The sequence below is a fragment of the Diaphorina citri genome, unplaced genomic scaffold (genome assembly GCF_000475195.1).
Source record: "Diaphorina citri unplaced genomic scaffold, Diaci psyllid genome assembly version 1.1 scaffold71, whole genome shotgun sequence".
Lineage (NCBI taxonomy): Eukaryota > Metazoa > Arthropoda > Insecta > Hemiptera > Psyllidae > Diaphorina > Diaphorina citri.
The window spans coordinates 205,331-224,577 of NW_007377508.1; the positions used below are offsets into that span (position 1 = coordinate 205,331).

A 19,247-nucleotide genomic window follows, 5' to 3' on the forward strand; every position below is an offset into this window, starting at 1 on the left:
GCACTATAAAATTTAGTCTAATCTGACGATACTTTTTTCACCAAATTTCAACACCATCTTTCAAAGAGAGGAAGCCAGAGAGGGGTTAAGAAACCGTAAGTTATTTTTGTTGTTTATTTTCTATGTATTTTTACAATTTTTGAGTTTTGACTGTTTATACCTACGTCATCTATTCGTGGAAATTCCAGCACTATAAAATTTCGTCTAATCTGACGATACTTTTTTCACCGGGTTCAATTTAAACACATACGATTTGAATGCGGAACACAAAACACATTTTTTCCCTTGGATCCCACCACCGTCCGTTTGAATTCAAACACTCGTAATTACCCCCTGATCCCTTATCATTTGTAGAACATTTTGAATGAAAGCGATAATTCAACGTAGTAATATTGCATATTCAGAATTAATTATTATTCTGCCATGTTATGAGATAAATTTGTAATGAACTGCGAGGGCTCTGATATAAGGGTAGCTGTACCGACTGGAGGACACACAATTCAAGATTTTTTTTCAATGAGGTGAAGTGATCTTGTGCGTACCCTTCTTATAACAGAGTTCACAAATCCATAGATTTACATACCTCTATCTATCTATCATCTTAATCCAAGGATTGGTTTGCAACTCTTCTCCATGAATTCTCCCACGATAAATCCATAGAGGGGGTGCATAAGCTTGGAATTAAGTTCATAATCGCAATAATAGAATTAATAGATGTTGTATGTGTACTTACCCTGGAATAAAACATTCAAATATTCACTTGATGTTTATGTCCATCCCCACACTCCCCGGATTGTGTCTCTATATTTATTTATTTGTGTAAATCTCATGTTTTAACTATTTCTTCGATTTTCAATTTTTATACAGTAGACCTCAGGTAATTGGTAAACTCAAAAATGGTGTAATACAGAATAATTCTTTGGTTTCTCTGGCTAATTCGTATCATAAAAATACTTCGATATACAGTAGACCTCAGGTAATTGGTAAACTCAAAAATGGTGTAATACAGAATAATTCTTTGGTTTCTCTGGCTAATTCGTATCATAAAAGGAAAATACTTCGATACGAACGCCTAGATTACCTAGGCGTTCTCTTGGTGAATTTATTATTTATCTCCTTGGAATTCAAGATTTAAGAATTTGGTTGACCAGATCATGGCTGATCCATGAATTTCTGGCTGATAATCCGGACCAAAAAAACAAGCAGGGTCCGTCCCTCCGGGAATTTTTTAGCCCGTAGTGATTAGAGAAAATCAGTACCTATGTACCTACCTAATTTGTTTAATATTCAGTTTATTATTAATGATTAGGTTAGTATAAAAACATCTAAGGGTAATGTTACACCAAGCGCGCATCGTTTGCAAACGTTTGCAATCATTTTTCCACAAACACTGGCTTGCAAACAGCGTTCGTGTGTGCGCGGAGTTGATCCGGCTGCTGTCGGTTCTTTAGGTAATGTTACACCAAGCGCGCATCGTTTGCAAACGTTTGCAAATGCGCGCTTGGTGTAACATTACCCTAATACGTAAAACAATTTTTTACAAAACGCTCTCATCGGCATAGCACAGGAGAGAGGAAAATAAAGAAATAAATTCATTATTAAAATGACATTTAAAATCTACAGTGAAAGAAAAGTGATAAAATTAAAAATTAGGTATAAGATAAGAAAAATGAAAAGAAGTAATAATAAGAGAGGAGACCTAAATTACTTCAGAGCTTTTCCGGGCTTTTCTTCAAAGGTCATAAATTTCTTGGGGACTTTTCTTCCATTCTCCTTTTGATTTCCGCGATCCTATTGTACCTAACCTTTCTACCTATACATAGTAGGTAACTATGTAGGTATTTATATTCTAAAGTTTCAAAATCAATTAAGTAGTTCTAAATGTACTGGGGACTTTTCTTCCATTCTCCTTTTGATTTCCGCGATCCTATTGTACCTAACCTTTCTACCTATACATAGTAGGTAACTATGTAGGCATTTACATTCTAAAGTTTCAAAATCAATTAAGTAGTTCTAAATGTACACATTTTTACGGAATGAAAAAATAAGGGGCTCAACAGATATGAAATTTGAATGTCCATCTGAATTTATCATCTTAGTATCTGAATATCTAAATGTACATATTTTTACGGAATGAAAAAATAAGGGGCTCAACAGATATGCAAGATTCGTTCTTACTCAATAACGATTGGTTACTTTCACCTTCTCCTAAGTTACAAGAGTAAGGATCTCAGGATAGAGCCCTAATGTTGGCTATAAATGCCCGACTTATAAATCAGCGGTACATATTAGGTAGGTACTGTCCGTCACTCATTTGAAATTTGAATGTCCAGCTGAATCTATCATCTTAGTATCTGAATCTACATAGCTGGACTGATCAGGCTAGAGTTGCTTCATTCTCGGAGTTAAAAACAGAGTGAAATTAGAAACAACATCAGTGAATTGCAAGAAATTTCATATTCTTTTCCGGAGACTGTTCTCAATATGTACTACTATGTACAAATTGTACATCCCTTTGAAGTTGCTTCATTCTTGGAGTTAAAAACAGAGTGAAATTAGAAACAACATCAGTGAATTGCAAGAAATTTCATATTCTTTTCCGGAGACTACCTATGTACAAATTGTACATCCCTTTGAATATTAAGTGAATTGCAAGAAATTTCATATTCTTTTCCGGAGACTGTTCTCAATATGTACTACTATGTACAAATTGTACATCCCTTTGAATATTATTAGACTCTTGTTTGATTTACCCAGGACGACCCTAACTATCAGACAACACAGAGCAGCAAGAAATGTCTCATTTAATGCTGAATAAAAACAATGATTTTAATTTTAATCTGCATTATTAACGTTTCGTTTTAACTTTCCAAAATACAAAGTTTTCGGTTCCAACAACAATGAAAGCTAAAGTATTTCATAATAAACATTATTTCACTTTTTTCGAAAATAATAAAAGTTAGAGAGAATTGAGCTTATGCGCGCGGTTCCAACAACAATGAAAGCTAAAGTATTTCATAATAAACATTATTTCACTTTTTTCGAAAATAATAAAAGTTAGAGAGAATTGAGTTTATGCGCAAGGAAGGGGTGGGGGGAAGTTCTTTCTTCTTTTTTTGGAGGATTTTGGAATTCTAAAGCTTTTCTCTGGAGAAAATATTTCATCCAGAAATGAAATGGTAGAAAAGTTTAAACCTAACGACGAGCTTCCTGTGCAGAATCATACATAACGAGATCCTCTGCTTGTTATATGCTTGGAACTTGTTATACTTGGAATATAAAGGGACTTGTAATGGAACTAATACGAAGCTATACAACACTTGTATCTCTGTGCTCCTGCCACATTCTTTTGGTAAAAATATAAAAGCACCGGTTATAAAATCAGGGTGAAAAAATTGACCCATCAATGCACCAGCAAATTTTCAGCTGAAGAATAGAATTCAGTTGGAAATTTGCTGATGCAATGGTAGGTAGGTAATCCCTTGTGCTCCCAGTTGTTCACCTTTATCAACACCTATTTTAATGACACCAGTATCATGTGCCACATTAATATTTATCAATGACGTCACAGTGTCCATAACGTCAGAGATTTTTGTACTCTTTATTGTAAGCGGTCCTTGTAGAGTGAGTTTGAAGACTGACTCGTGAAATTGGTCCGTATGAATGGAGAAAAAAGCGTCTCACACAACCAAAATTAGCGTCCCCCGTTAACTGAACTTTTTACCGTTATTTGACGAAAACTCGTTTCTGCGTATGTTTAGGAACAAAATTCCTCAAATAACGTTAGAGAGTTCAGTTAACAAGGTGCAATAGATGAAATTTCAATCTTCAATCGACGGATAACTTCAATCCAAGATAATACATAGAAACGGGAGAAATCAGGAGAGAGAGAGAGAGAGAGAGAGAGAGATGCTCACATTATCTACTGCTGGAAAATCCAGAAGGAAAAATATTTGGGAAGAAAATGTAGGGGGAGAGAGAGAAAGAGAAAGAGGGACCGTCACATGTTTGATACAAACCATTGAGTATTTTGACGATAATAATTAATTTAAAAAAACTACTAGGTATTAATATTTAATACTAAAATATTTATTATTTTAATTTCAATTTGCTACCCCCTCCTAACCCGGACGTTTGTCAAGCACATTTTGGCGTATTGGACACTATAAGGCTCAAAGGTTTTTGACTGCCTTTGATCCAGAATCTGCAATAATTTTGAGACCAATAATACCTAAAGGTATCAATGAAAAATCCTTATTGAATACTTTATAGTCAGAATAAGAAGACAATGTGGTTGGCCGGGACAGTCCCGAATTTCAGGGGGTGTCCCGGCGTCCCGTTCAGTTTTTCATTTTGGGGCGTTTTGTCGAAGACAATGTGGGTATCACCAAGACCATTTAGCCTTTGAAAGATTATTCCTATGTTTAGGCCAGATAGTCACCGGATAAAAGATAACCAATATAGTATCCAAACATTTGCTGACCCAAAACAATATGTACTTTTTTCTACTATTCGGATAACGGAAGAAAAAACGCAGAAATATTTTCGATTCATCGCTACATTCAGTGACTATCAGTCAAGAATAGTCATTGAATGATAGTCACAGTCACCAAAGCAGCAAAAAATACCATAGTTAGAACTACAATATTCTCCATGATTCTCTGTTTTGGGTTAATCTCTTCAGTTTACTGTAGGAATCTGTGCCAGCAATGCTAGCAAACTCCATGGTCTGCTCCATGAAGCTCATGCTGGGCCTTCCTCTTCCTTCTCTTCTTCCATCAATGAATCGGACATTATTGATTCTGAGTGGGATTATTCCCTCGTTTTCTAGCCTTCTCCATCTAATTCAGATAGCAAATCCCCTTCTAACAGCTCTAGGTTACTTCTCAGCTCAGCTGCAGCCACATATTTATTTGTACCATGTTCTCATTTCTGGACAAATATTTCACAACTTGGCATCAGGAGCAATAATTCATTACGGTTTTTCATATTTATTTTTTCGAAAAAAAAGAACTTTTTTTTTGTGAAATATTTTTAATTTATAAAGTTCCAATAAAGTTTTGAAACTTGATGACGACTTGTTTCTTATTCAAGTTTTTTTTCTCTCCTCCTCCTCCTCTTCTTCTTCTTCCTTCTTCTTCTTCTTTCTTTTTCGTTATTTTTGCTTTAAAAGTTAAATTGAGCGAAAAAACAGGAAACGAACTTGCATCAATCAGAGAGAGAGAGAGAGAGAGAAAGAGAGAGCTCCAGAATAACAGTTTGCAAAAGAGCTAAAAAGAGAAGAATGAGAGTGATACTATTTTCTTGTGTGTGTATTCGGGCAAAATAATCTTCAACATCTGAAACGTCCATTTTGTTTTTATGTCTTCATTTATTATGTTCATCCATCTTTTTTCCTCATTATTCTCTTTGAATTAGGTACTATATTTAGTTCTATCCTTTTCAATGAGGTGAAGTGATCTTGTGCGTACCCTTCTTATAACAGAGTTCACAAATCCATAGATTTACATACCTCTATCTATCTATCTATCATCTTAATCCAAGGATTGGTTGGCAACTCTTCTCCATGCGAGCCATCCAACACGTGCTTTATGAGTAGATGTACTGCAAGATCATGCCATTACTTGGCAATTTGTAAGTTCAGTACTTGTCGCTAACCCGAGCCTGTTCGATTCTGTTGGACGTTCAGGAAAGCTGGTTGAACTTTATTTTACTTATTTATCCGTGGCTAAGGCCTTGTCGACCATATGCCTACTCCACTCTTTGCCTCTATTGCGCTCAGTCTTGAGCAAACCCCTGCCAGGATTCAGGATCAGGAGCTTGTTGAAACTCAGATAAAGCATCGAAGTCATGAACAACGTCATGATAAAACAATAACTCCCACTGAGTGGCAAAACCATTCCACCAAAAGAACGAAGAGCAATCCTAGACCGGTTCTTCACATCTGTTCAAGTGTCTTCAAGTCTCGAGCATTAGATGATAAGCACTTGCTTTACCACTTATGGCTCTGATAGGGCACTCCGCGCTATTATTCAAATTAATAGAAACAGAATATGGCTTGCTATTATTTTTGCAACGAATTACAAAAGTGTGTTATTTTCATTATGGAGAGAAGAAGTCTCGCTTTGCTTAGAGTTCATTACGAGTATACCAGGCAAAAGAGGACATTTACAGCGACCTGGTTAGCCACCAGGAATGGGTTGATATGTTTAAGAGGGGGGAGAGATGCGGAGGGATTGCGCGCAGCTCTGTCTACAGCCTCATTGCCCTGGATACCTGTATGAGAGGGGCACCAGAGGAAAGCCACCTGTTTGCCATAACAAGGGTTGATATTCGGCAAATGGTAAACAAAACTTCAAAACTTGGGCATTATTAAAGCAACCAAACTACATTCCTGTACCCCTAGTAAAGATATAAACGTAAAATGTCACCAAAATATTAATCATTTGATATTGTATGGATAAATCAAACGTGTTCTTCAGTGGATTGAGTTTGCCCATCTCACTAATGTTACCTAATCTTAACAGTAACACGGAGATAGCACAACAACTTAGTTCAAAAACTAGGATTTCTCATTGTAAAAAACTAGTCTCATTCCCTCGGTAGTCATATACTTTGGAGCTATTTTCGGTTTTTACACAACTGTCTGGTAATACTGATAATATCATGATTATCACATCTAGTGGAAAAATACGTTTACCAATGTCTTTGAAATCGCTAAGTTGTATGAGTTCCTCAGACGTCAAAGGAAAACCTGTCTCTCAGATGATGAAAACCTTCCATTCTAACCATTTGGTCAAAGATTTTAAAATTCCAAGTAGCAAGAAGCCAAAAACCTCTCTCTCTCTCTCTCTCTCTCTCTCTCTCTCTCTCTCTCTCTCTCTCTCTCTCTCTCTCTTTTCTATTTCATAAATAGTACGTAGAAAATTCAAACAAATTAGGTACCTATGTAAAATTAAAATTAAAAAAAAACTTAAGCCCGTCCATCGGGGAATACTTCTATACCTTAATGCGAAACATGGTTATATGTGTATCTATTTTTCATCTGTTACAGAGAAATGGGGCTGAGGTAGAAAATCACCCAGCCAGGAATTTCGTCAGGGTCCGCCATGTATGAGAACTCCTGTTCCTATCAGACAGCTTTGGACCTCAAACATCGTGTGACGGGTCCTGTGGGAGTGACTTCTATCAAGTCAGAGATGCCGGAATATATTCTTGGTGATGCTAGTCCCCCTATGGACTGGGCCACGGGATGTACATATAGGTAAGGCTTGATCCACCAGTCTCATTTGGTGGATCCATCAGACATTGATCGGGTAGATCAAATTGAAGGGGGTCCTTATGGTGGGATGATATTTATTTATGGTTCGTAGAATTTAACCCATCCTTTGGGCAGTATCATGTTGTTTTGATATGCTTGTCATAAAGTTTCAATTTGTCATCAAAGCCCCTACAAAGATATAGGTAAGTAGAAAAGGTGCAATAGATGAAATTTCAATCTTCAATCGACGGATAACTTCAATCCAAGATAATACATAGAAACGGGAGAAATCAGGAGAGAGAAAGAAGAGAGAGAAAGAAGAGAGAGAGAAGAGAGAGCGAGAGAGAGAGAGATGCTCACATTATCTACTGCTGGAAAATCCAGAAGGAAAAATATTTGGGAAGAAAATGTAGGGGGACCATGCGCTTTCACGTCAATCCAAGATAATACATAGAAACGGGAGAAATCAGGAGAGAGAAAGAAGAGAGAGAGAGAAGAGAGAGCGAGAGAGAGAGAGAGATATGCTCACATTATCTATTGCTGGAAAATCCAGAAGGAAAAATATTTGGGAAGAAAATGTAGGGGGACCATGCGCTTTCACATGAACCAATAGGAAAAGCTTATTGAAAGCGTTTGAATGACGAGCTTTCGTGATATTCCATTTTGAACCTTACAGCGTATCAACGGTATCATGTTTAGGGGTGCTTTTCCAATGAAACCCAAGGAATAGGAAAAGCTTATTGAAAGCGTTTGAATGACGAGCTTTCGTGATATTCCATTTTGAACCTTACAGCGTATCAACGGTATCATGTTCAGGGGTGCTTTTCCAATGAAACCCAAGATTTGATTTAATTACTAATACATTAGGAAAATCCTATTGGGTACATAAGAGTCTTTTTCCCCTTCCTGGATTTTTTTATGTGTGGTATCCTCTCCTTGTAACCTTCTTTTTCTAAAGGAAGATATTTCGGGAAATTTCCTCTTGGACTTTTTCTTTATTCTTCAATTCTAATTTGTGCTTTTCCGTAAATAGTCTTAGTTATCGTGGTCGTTGGTAGTTCAAGTCCGATTTCTTCTCTTAGAAAAACAGTTTGGCAAAAATCTTTGGAGAAAACCAGAAAAGGATTTCAAACCGAACAATGTCCACCGCTATGATTGGTTCGAGGTCCACAATCTCAACCCTGGTGTCCCCACTTATATTAGTTCAATGTGCCAACTGTGGGCCACCCTGTATAAATCACATTCAATTGTTACATACTGACAATGTAAGAAAATAATGTTGCCATGATTCAATACCTATTTTGTTCTTTGCTTCATGAATTTTCATTCTCTCTTCTCTCCTCAGTTTTCTTTTGTCAACATGTCAAATGCTTTCTGGACATCTTTATCAATTCGCTCTATTAGACCATTATTTTTAGATGGAAAATAATTGGTTAGTATACCCGACAGGATAATATACGTAATTTAATTTATTAGAGCATTTTTTTTTTTCTTTTTAAATAGGTACTAGTAGCTCTATTATGATACCTGTAACTGTATTTATTTGCCTGAGATTTCCTCACGAAACAATTATATTTTTTTTTTTCAACTGACTTCCCAGAATGTCATGTCTTGTTATACCTAGGTACATAGTGAGCTTTTTTAAAAGCCACTTTGGGGGAACAAAACTATTGAAAACCTTAGAACCTATAAAGCCGAAATGCCGAGCTTCACGTCATCGTCATTTGTATCTCGTACTTTGATTATGTGGATACATATTGTTTGTAAACAGCAAACATTTAATAGACACTCAATGGCCTGACTTTGACAAGTTCAAGTACACCTTTTGTGATGCCTACCATGTCAAACCCTCAAGTTTCAGCGGAATATATCCCAAGTATAATATGTACTTATAGGTGATTCGTTAAATGTTATTGATCACGTTATATTTTTGACACACCGCTTTGACGTCAAAATTAACAAAATACTTCACTCTTCATTAGGACAAAGTCATAGTTAATGGGCTTTTCACTCAAGTGCCTCTGGAGTATCTGGAAAAATCAATTGAGGAAAATCTTCGCTCGCCAAATGTTAACGGAGGAGTTAATGATGAATACCTATGTCATTCATTCGGAGTCAATGAAAAGTAGTTAATAATGAAAATGATACATACAATGGAGTGAGTTTCTTTCTGTGCAGTCGGATAAGCGTGTTGGGCATACGACCATTGATGAATACCTATGTCATTCATTCGGAGTCAATGAAAAGTAGTTAATAATGAAAATGATACATACAATGGAGTGAGTTTCTTTCTGTACAGTCGGATAAGCGTGTTGGGCTGTTGGGCATACGACCACGATTCATCTGTGGGTACTTATGAAGCATACCTGCATTACCTGCATACCAGTAAAGCTTCACTCCGCTAAGTAACTAATGCCTATCTCACGGACGCAGAAAGCAAGCACTCCTCTGAGTAAAAAATGCGAGAGCAAACCAAGTTATAGTTATAGAAACATCTACTTATCACCTTCCTCTCTAGTATCTCACGGACGCAGAAAGCAAGCACTCCGCTGAGTAAAAAATGCGAGAGCAAACCAAGTTATAGTTATAGAAACATATACTTATCACCTTCCTCTCTAATATAGACAGTAGAGGGGAGAGGAGACCAGATTAACAATCATAAACAACACACAGAATACCAACCCCCACTACCCATTCTCAATCAGGCATTCGCATCTCTCCTCCTCCTTCTCCTCAGTCTCCCTCAATCCTTTCCCTCCCAGAACAACACTGGTACACAAACACAACATATCTACAAAGCTCTAAATCATGACATTCATGAGCTGTCAGAGAATAAAGTCTTGCACCCCCACGCCCCCCTCACACACAAAGTATCAACTCTCTCGTAGTCTTTATGGTGGTTGGCCTCGAATATGTGACACCTGTGTATGCCTAGATTCGTATACGCTTAGTCTTTTACTTATTAGGGCAGAAAGTCATACACAAAAAGCCCAATCTGAGATTTAGGTTTAGGGACAAACAGCCCTAAAAGTTGGGTTAAGCTTATACGAATGAGTATGTCTAAGGTCAACATCACCAAGGACTTTTGGCTTTTTAGATGGATCATTTTTATCTGATTTGATAAGAGTTGCCACGTAGGAGTACTTTGGCCCAAGTTGGTACGCAATGTTTTCATATCCAATGGTTCTTGCCACAGTTTTCTCTTTGTTTTGAAATGCATTTTTAACATCCTGTAGGTTCATTCCATTGCCTGAAACATATAAAAATAAAAATAATTAATTGGTGCCTTATAAAAAAACAATCAGGCAAGGATATTGAATAAACTGTCAAACAAAAATAATTAATTTATATGATTAGGTAATTAAGAACAAATAAAATTATTGTTTTTTATCACTCCAATAATACCTATAAAACTTGCCTTTATTTACGAGTTGAAGATTATTACTTGAATCAGCATTGTTTTTGCTTTGATGCTCAAGTTTTTCACTTGGATCAGCACATTTTATTTCCTGTAAAATATTACCACTTGGACCAGGATTGTATTTGCTTTCATACTGAATTTTATTTACATCAGCATTGTACTCGTATTTGTTTTGCTGAAGTTCATGACTTGGATGAACAGCATGTTTACTGGACATTCATGAGCTGTCAGAGAATAAAGTCTTGCACCCCCACGCCCCCCTCACACACAAAGTATCAACTCTCTCGTAGTCTTTATGGTAGTTGGCCTCGAATATGTGACACTTGTGTATGCCTATAGATAACCTAGATTCGTATGCGCTTAGTCTTTTACTTATTAGGAAAGAAAGTCATACACAAAAAGCCCAATCTGAGGTTTAGGTTTAGGGACAAACAGCCCTAAAAGTTGGGTTAAGCATATACGAATAGGTATGTCTAAGGCAAAAAAAAAAAAAAAAAAAAAAAAAAAAAAAAAAAAAAAAAAAAAAAATGATAGAGGTAAGTAAATAAAACATGTATAACGCTAACGATAAAGAGGGGAGCGGTAAAATTCATACCACTGTCTCTATCTGGAAGAATTGAAAGGAAACTTTTGTATCATCAAAAATGTGAGAGTATTTTTGTCTTAACGTTGTTTTCCTCTGTTTTCTTTTTAATTCCTACCTACTTTCACCTACGCTATTACCCATGTAGGTAAGTATGTAAAGTCTATATCTATAAAATGCCTATATCTATATATTACTATGTATGTACACATAACAAGTGTAACTGTGTAACATTAGTGATGCTATGGAAAACTTATGCTGAAAAGCTTATGCTGAAAAAGCAATTTGTCCGAGAACAAAAATCAAAAACCATCAGTTGACAAAACTGCTTGCCAAAGAGGGTATCAATGGTGATGACTACCAAACAGCTTTGTTGGAAAATGTTCCCCAGGGAAACTACTCGAGCTCCAAGAGCTCTAACAGTATTACTACTTCTTCCCAATCGGATCAAGAATAAGCTGTTCTGTATTAGGTAGTTGACGAAATTTTTTGCTACCTATCAATAAAGTTTCTTTTGTTCTTTTATTATTTCCTATTGTTTTCTCTGCAAAACGAGTGACATATTTGCTAACATAGTTATTAAAGGGTTAATGAATCCTCCCTCACACGATCCCTGGTCTAGACCATCAAAGGGTCAAGTTTCGCTGCAGTACAATCGAGTGAGGCGATCTCTTGAGTAAAACTCACAAGGTGAAAAGAAAATGAGAAAATTCTACGCCATCAAACGAGTGCAGCCCTCTGGCGGAAAATGTGCCCTACTAAAATTGTCCTAACAGCAGAGGGCGAAACTAAACGCGGCAGGCGGCTTCAGATTTCTCATTATTTCAGAGAGGGAAAAGCGGTAGTGAGTAGAACATTACGAAGGAACAACTGGAAAAAAAGGACAAAACGTAGGGGTTTTTTCTAACCAAAGAAAACCTTCATAATATTAATCAATAAAAAGTAAAAAACTTGTGCCTTGTGCATTTCGAAATGACGGCGAGATAAACTTTATCGTACTCGAAACATAAAAAATAAAACACTTTTCTTTTTTAAATAAATCAAGTTCTCTTTTTATTTCTCTAATAATAAAAGCTACTTTGTGATAAACCCATTATAATAGTATTTTTCCAATAGTATTTCGTTATCAATTTTTATTTAAAAATCGTGTTCATGAATAAGTATTAGCATTAGTATTGTATTTTTCCAATACTACTTATACAGTTTTTTAGTGTTAAAAATCTTTATCAATGAACCTATTTTTCCATAGAGTAATAGCAGAGTGAAGAAAGGCAAGTTTAAAAATAGATTTTCCTTAAGATTATAAAGATATAGCTATTATACTCGAGGTATTGAGCAATGTGTGAAATCAAATTGTATCTGATTATACTATTTCCTCAATTTAGAGATAATAAATAATATAATATTAATTATCTAGTCTATCCATCAGTATGAAAAGGTATTCTTTGTCACAGGAAAATAAATTAATGTGTGAACCTATCTTTTACTTACTATCTTTTCAATTTATGGTTAATTTTTTATACTGTAGACGGCTGTAGACGGCAACATTTGAGTCATCTCAAGCGTTTCATAACCAGGTCTTTGGGAACACACACTGTGAAACGATTTGAAGCCCAAACGATCGGTAGGGTGAGAAATCAACCATTTTCCAGAGCCCCTGTGAAAAGAACACAGGACCACAGGTGGACTGTATGGCCAAAGAAAGTGAAGCTTCATACGTTTAAGTTGTGGTATGCCTTAGACATAACACAAATATAGCATGAAATGACCAACAAGCTATAGTTGTATAACAAAGCTATTAGGCCATTATAATGTGTTTAGACTGTTCGGGTAAAGGGACACTTTAGTAATATTCGAGGAGGATAAACAAGGTATGTTCTATTTTCTACTCTAAACATAAAGTGTGTAGAAAACTAGTTGAGGCAGAAAGTGTATGCTCCTCATTGAGCAATGAATAGGCATGGGTGAGAATTGCTCATTCAAATGATAAACCTAGGTCAGATAGGTAGATGTGACCATAACCATATCGATTAAAAACACTTGACGTACCTACTGGTCGGAGGTAAGAAAGTTACTTGAGGCTAAGTCCACCCATTGGTAATATAACGATTAATGGATCCCAGTCAGTAGGTATTGTGTGTGAGTGTTTCACCGCCGTTTTTTTCGTAGCAATGAAACAAGTGGTATATTAGACTAGTGTGGTCTGTGTCGTAGCATGCCCATACCGTAGTATGCCTCTCATCAGATGGGCGAGACGAGAGACAATACTTCCCATTTACATATAGGTGCTGGGTCAAGTCGAGGACACTAGAAAATTTTGCAATCGATTGGCATGTATTTACTACTATCCTATGAAATATACAAAACCTTGTTTAGACTGCTGGGTCACAGGGACTTTTCAGTCCTTTTTGGGCAGGATAAACAAGGTATTGAGAAAGCAGTGACACATGGTCGTTTGTCTTATTACACAGAAGGAGAAACTTTCTGTTTTCTTTAGGGGAAGACATAATAATATTACGAGGGTGAAAATAGTTCAGTTTTTTTACCGAGAAATAAATGTGACTCACACAGTAATTATATGGGAAGGGGAGTAAGAAGAAACGGAGGGAGATAATAGGGAACTCGCGGTATAAAATAATAAATGTACAGGGTGTTTCACTTTCTAGCTCTCTCTCTGTCATTCTACTCCATATGTCTTTATATATCAGGGATTTCCGACTTCCATGTGTATGCGGGCCACATGCTACATTGGCAGGTACTTCGCGGGCCACATACACGGGGGAGCAGGCCCGTATCCAGGATGTTCTTGAAGAGGGAGGGGGGTGGATGCTCCACATGTTCGGAGTTCACCCCATAGTAAAACAGCAAATATGAAGCCCGAGGGGGCCAAACCAAAAATCTTCGGGCCGCTGGTTGGAAATCGCTGTCATATATCTAACGTCCAAAGTAACGCACTAACAATTTTTTGACGACAGATTTAGAAGAAAATTAGACGTTCCGAATACAAAAACCCCTCCCCTTACATAATTAAGTCTAATAGTTTGGTGATAATGTAAATCAAATTAAGAAATACAATTTATTAATAAAAATAATGATTTTTTAAATATAATAGAGGTTCAACCAAAACGTGGACCTAAGTTCTAAAATACAGCATTTTTTCTCCGCAGTCATTTATTTTGTACCTCTACATAGAAAAAGCGGAGAAATGCAGACTGTCCCCGTGAAGAGATCCACAAAAGTGTGTAAAATTTGAGAAAAAGCGGAGAAATGCAGACTGTCCCCGTGAAGAGATCCACAAAAGTGTGTAAAATTTGAAAAACACACAAAAGCACCGAAAAAAAATACCCACTTTTTTGACCCCTTAATTTCGCTGCGTCGCGTCGGTTTTACGCGTCAAAAGTAAAAAAAATATATATACCTAAAGCACCGAAAAAAATACCCACTTTTTTGACCGCTTAATTTCGCTGCCTCGCGTCGGTTTTACGCGTCAAAAGTAAAAAAATATATACATATATCATAGGTAGATGCAATGCGTCGCGTCGCTTGTCCGAAAGCTGATCTTACCTCCTTGACGATTGAAACTTTTGTTCTACAAATATCAGGAACAACCTTACAACAAAATCATTTCCACATAATCCGACGCATTTCTGATCGGTTCCATTTCAGAAATAATCACCGAAAAAGTCGACAGGGGTATTCGGTTCTGATTTGGAGCGGTGGCTGTGTTTTTGAAAAAATCCTTTTTTCGGAAGTTTTCTGAACTGAAAGTTGTGAGTTGATTCAAAAGCTCGGATGGAAAATGTGCGAGGTGTCCGAGTTAAATGATGGATTTTTAGAATCTGGCGAAACGACAAGTGAATTCTGAGTGAAATGGCCACTTTCTTTCTGAAGCCTTTATTTGGTACCGAGAGGAAACTTGGGAACTTTCGGAGCCAAAGTTGTAGACTGTAGACCATCAAGCCAACAACACACACAGTTATTATGAAGAGAAGATGAGAATGGCTTTAATTGAGCTCAGAAATAAATAAATTATTTAACGGTACGAACGACATGCATAAAACATTTCTCGCCGTTAATCTCTTGCAAAATAGGTTCCGCTAAAGAACCTAAGAGCTTCCTATCCTTCGTAAGCTTAACCCAACTTTTGGGGCCCTTTTACATGAACTTTCGGAGCCAAAGTTGTAGACTGTAGACCATCAAGCCAACAACACACACAGTTATTATGAAGAGAAGATGAGAATGGCTTTAACTGAGCTCAGAAATACAATAAATTATTTAACGGTACGAACGACATGCATAAAACAATTCTCGCCGTTAATCTCTTGCAAAATATTAGGTTCCGCTAAAGAACCTATTTTTCAAGAGCTTCCTATCCTTCGTAAGCTTAACCCAACTTTTGGGGCCCTTTTACACCTAAGCCCCAAAGTTGGCTTTTCGTGTACGATCTTCCTGTCAATGACTTTTTTGGTGAAATGAGGTTTTCGGTGTGGACGTGTTTGAAGTGATGTCGATCGACCTTGGTGATGTGGACGCTACTTAAGGAAGTTAAGAAGGATTTTGGTGAAATGAGGTTTTCGGTGTGGACGTGTTTGAAGTGATGTCGATCGACCTTGGTGATGTGGACGCTACTTAAGGAAGTTAAGTAGCGTCGGAAGCAACCTAACACGAGTTCTCAGTGGCACAAAGCATGGTGGTCGAGGCGTCTGCTCTTAATTATTCCCACCCTTGTCGGATCTAACACGACCTCCTCCTCCTCCTTGTCCTCCTTCTTCTTCTTCTCCTCCTCCTTGTGCTCCTTCTTCTCCCCTAACACGAGTTCTCAGTGGCACAAAGCATGGTGGTCGAGGCGTCTGCTCTTAATTATTCCCACCCTTGTCGGATCTAACACGACCTGCTCCTCCTCCTCCTCCTTCTTCTTCCCCTCCTTCTTCTCGTCCTTCTTCACTTCCACTTCTTCCTCCTTTCCATCCTGTCCCATCCTATACTGTCTTCCTTAAAAAAAAATCCTTCTTCTCCTCCACTTCCACTTCTTCCTCCTTTCCATCCTGTCCCATCCTATACGTATATACTGTCTTCCTTTAAAAAATCTTCGGACATTGTTCGGTTTGAAATCCTTTTCTGGTTTTCTCCAAAGATTTTTGCCAAACTGTTTTTCTAAGAGAAGAAATCGGACTTGAACTACCAACGACCACTTTTGGCTTCTCCGCTTTTTGGTCAAAGTGTTTTCACAAGACTGTAATGCATGTCACTAAAGGTAGGAACACACTACCCTTACATCACGTGAGCTCACGTAAAGTGAGGGCAGTATAGCTATCGTGAACAAAATAATGGGAGAACTTTAAACCAATCTTTCTGACTCCCCACGAGCTGACGTGACTTGAGAGCAGTGTGTTTTTAATAAGAATCGAAAAGTACAGTAGGAACACACTACCCTTACATCACGTGAGCTCACGTAAAGTGAGGGCAGTATAGCTATCGTGAACAAAATAATGGGAGAACTTTAAAACAATCTTTCTGACTCCCCACGAGCTGACGTGACTTGAGAGCAGTGTGTTTTTAATAAGAATCGAAAAGTACAATAATATAAAAAATCCCCCGGGTGCTATATTCACCTCTGTGTCACCCGGTAGTTTTCTAAACCGAAAGAAAAGATATCTGAGGGAGGGTCGCTAGTATAGCAATGACAATGGTCGCGTGGCCTCTCTTCCTTTCTATAAAGGGATCCGTTCCCTATTCAAGTAGCAAGATAGGCGCGACGAATCCTAACACACTCCTCCTCAAATCCAAACAATTTACAGGGCATGAAAAGATACCAAGACTTCCAGGGGCTTAGTCTACAAAAGAACTCTCTCCTCCTCAAATCCAAACAATTTACAGGGCATGAAAAGATACCAAGACTTCCAGGGGCTTAGTCTACAAAAGAACTCTCGCACTTCTCGGTACGCGAGCAGAAAAATCTGCATACTGTCTACAACTTTTTCGGCACAATCTCTCACTCTAGATTTTTCACTACACAGAAAAATCTTCACAACGCATCGTATCGTCAAAATATTGCTTTGTGGCGTTCCCTATTCAAGTAGCAAGATAGGCGCGACGAATCCTAACACACTCCTCCTCAAATCCAAACAATTTACAGGGCATGAAAAGATATTAAGACTTCCAGGGGCTTAGTCTACAAAAGAACTCTTGCACTTCTCAGTACGCGAGCAGAAAAATCTGCATACTGTCTACAACTTTTTCGGCACAATCTCTCACTCTAGATTTTTCACTACGCAGAAAAATCTTTACAACGTATCGTATCGTCAAAATATTGCTTTGTGGAATATCCTCCAAGTCCTAAAAAATCTGTTCTATTCTGAAACTCGCACTTTTCGTGTTTCAAGTTTTAAACCAGCTCCTCAATCTTTCTCTTGAGGCTGATTAGGTAATCCTCCAAGTCCTAAAAAATCTGTTCTATTCTGAAACTCGCACTTTTCGTGTTTCAAGTTTTAAACCAGCTCCTCAATCTTTCTCTTCTCTTGAGGCTGATTAGGTGCACCTTAGAACAACTTCTCAACTGTAAGTCGGACAGTTCTAAAAGTTTCACCATTCGATTCGGCGTGAAAAATCACATGGGATCAACTGATTAGGTGCACCTTAGAACAGCCAGCAGCACATGTAGTGGTCTTGATATCCCAGATGGTTACCCGTCCAGGTACAACGCACGACATTACTTAATTTGAGTGATCTGCCGAGACCTGGTCCAAATAGTTGAACAAAAGGGACTTTTTCAGTTAACTCAAATTACCAATTTTCAGATCCACCAAACCTCCATTACACCATTCAGGTTCAAAGTAAAATAGAAAGTAAAAAAATCCCTTTCTTCAATTTTGGTTGGACCCAGTATACTTTATGTCGCAGGAGTTCATTATTTTGTGGCAACCATTTCCCGATTTTGAAAATTTGGACCGATTGCAATACTTTCATTACTAGTATAGCTACGCTATACTGTAGTAATAGAAAGTAATCATTACTAGTATAGCTACGCTATACTGTAGTAATAGAAAGTAAAAAATCCCTTTCTTCAATTTTGGTTGGACCCAGTATACTTTATGTCGCAGGAGTTCATTATTTTGTGAGGGTTTTATTTGGAAAGATTCTGAGTTCAGACAAAGATTCCTCTTCATGTTCTTCGTTAATTAATTCTATTAAACCATTACTTGGGATTTTCCGAGCTCGTTTGTTACAGTGATAAGTGGCATAGCCCACCCCAGGTCTCTTAATAGCAATGACGACACTGGGGAATAGTTTTCTCGAGCATTGTTTCTTTTTCTTGTTTCTTCAGCACTTTTATTTCTTCAGGTATGTGATAAGTTGGTCAGGTTCTCCAAGGCTAATAGCACACCATATGAAACGTCCTGGAAAGCGTCACACTTCGCAAACCTGTGAAACCTTCACGCTAAATGGATTTTGGTAACTTTTTGCCATCGGGCCGACCCTTATTTCAAAACGAGTCAAATAATTATGTATTTTAACCACAGAAAGGAATAAACCTACACAGAGGTTTAAAAAAATCATCCCCTTAAAATAATAATCGTTAGGACCTATGTATGTACGTACCTACATCTACAAGTTATTGATATTGAAATTAACAACATTTTAACACCGATAAATAATTACTGTTTCCCTATTTTTCTTAGGTTTGAGGGTTAATAGTTAGCACCTTTCCCATGTATTTCATTAAGTAGTCCATTATCTTGATTTGATATTTCGTTCTTTTTGTGTAAAAACGAAGGGGGAACGAGGACTAGAAACGATAGGAGGGCTAGAAACTATAATTCATAATTATCTAGGCCAGCTGAACCGCCAGGTGAAAAAAAAATCGACTAAAAGCTTCTTTTTTCAGTCTGAAAACGGGCATGAATCCCTATTTATTAGGTCTGGGGGAACGAGGACTAGAAACGATAGGAGGGCTAGAAACTATAATTCATAATTATCTAGGC

General features: G+C 37.4%; 1 protein-coding gene across 1 annotated transcript in view; it reads left to right on the plus strand.

Moving 5' to 3' along the window:
• Nucleotides 1-51: 51 nt before the first annotated feature.
• Nucleotides 52-19,247, plus strand: part of LOC103520751 (DNA-binding protein D-ETS-3-like) — a 73,977-nt gene continuing 54,781 nt past the window's right edge. Inside the window, exons 1-2 of the mRNA XM_026831736.1 lie at nt 52-95; nt 7,055-7,264. Coding sequence (XP_026687537.1) covers nt 7,110-7,264 — 155 coding nt within the window. The 5' untranslated portion in view covers nt 52-95; nt 7,055-7,109. The remainder of the gene's footprint in view (nt 96-7,054; nt 7,265-19,247) is intronic.